Source organism: Plasmodium sp. gorilla clade G2 (assembly GCF_900097015.1).
Source record: "Plasmodium sp. gorilla clade G2 genome assembly, chromosome: 3".
NCBI lineage: Eukaryota > Apicomplexa > Aconoidasida > Haemosporida > Plasmodiidae > Plasmodium > Plasmodium adleri (nom. inval.).
In genome coordinates, this window is record NC_041695.1 from 621,991 (window position 1) to 622,500 (window position 510).

General features: G+C 12.9%; 1 protein-coding gene across 1 annotated transcript in view; it reads left to right on the forward strand.

The window, feature by feature from the left end:
- Positions 1-266: 266 nt before the first annotated feature.
- The window catches only part of PADL01_0316500 (40S ribosomal protein S11, putative), a gene marked incomplete at both ends in the record, with an annotated part of 1,020 nt that continues 776 nt past the window's right edge, over positions 267-510 (forward strand). The window contains one exon of the mRNA XM_028684603.1: positions 267-290. Within this exon, the coding sequence (XP_028536579.1) occupies positions 267-290 (24 nt within the window). The remainder of the gene's footprint in view (positions 291-510) is intronic.

Below are 510 nucleotides of genomic sequence, written 5' to 3' on the forward strand. Positions count from 1 at the left end.
TAAAATAAAAATAAAAATAAAAATAAAAAAATATATATGTATATAAAATAAATCTTTTTATATTTTAGTAAATAAGAAAACATACTAAAACTATATATATATATAAAGGTTTGAAAAAAAAAAAAAAACAAAATAATTAATTATATGAAACGAAATTAAACAAACATTAAAAATATAAATATCATATTTATATATTTATAAAAAAAAAATATATTTTTTAGAGTTACTTCAAATAACAAAATTAATTTTGATTTTTGTTGGAAACAATGGCAACAACATTAGATGTTCAAGTAAGTATTTAAAAAAGATAAAAGAAAAAGAATTTCCCATTTTATAATAAACATATATAAATGATACAAAAAAGGAATATAAATGAATATATAATATGTATATTATATAAATATATGAAAAGAGGAATATATCTGAAACATAAATATATATATATATATGTATATGTATATTTTTTATTATTTTAACATATGATATGCTTTATATTATATATAGCCAAAA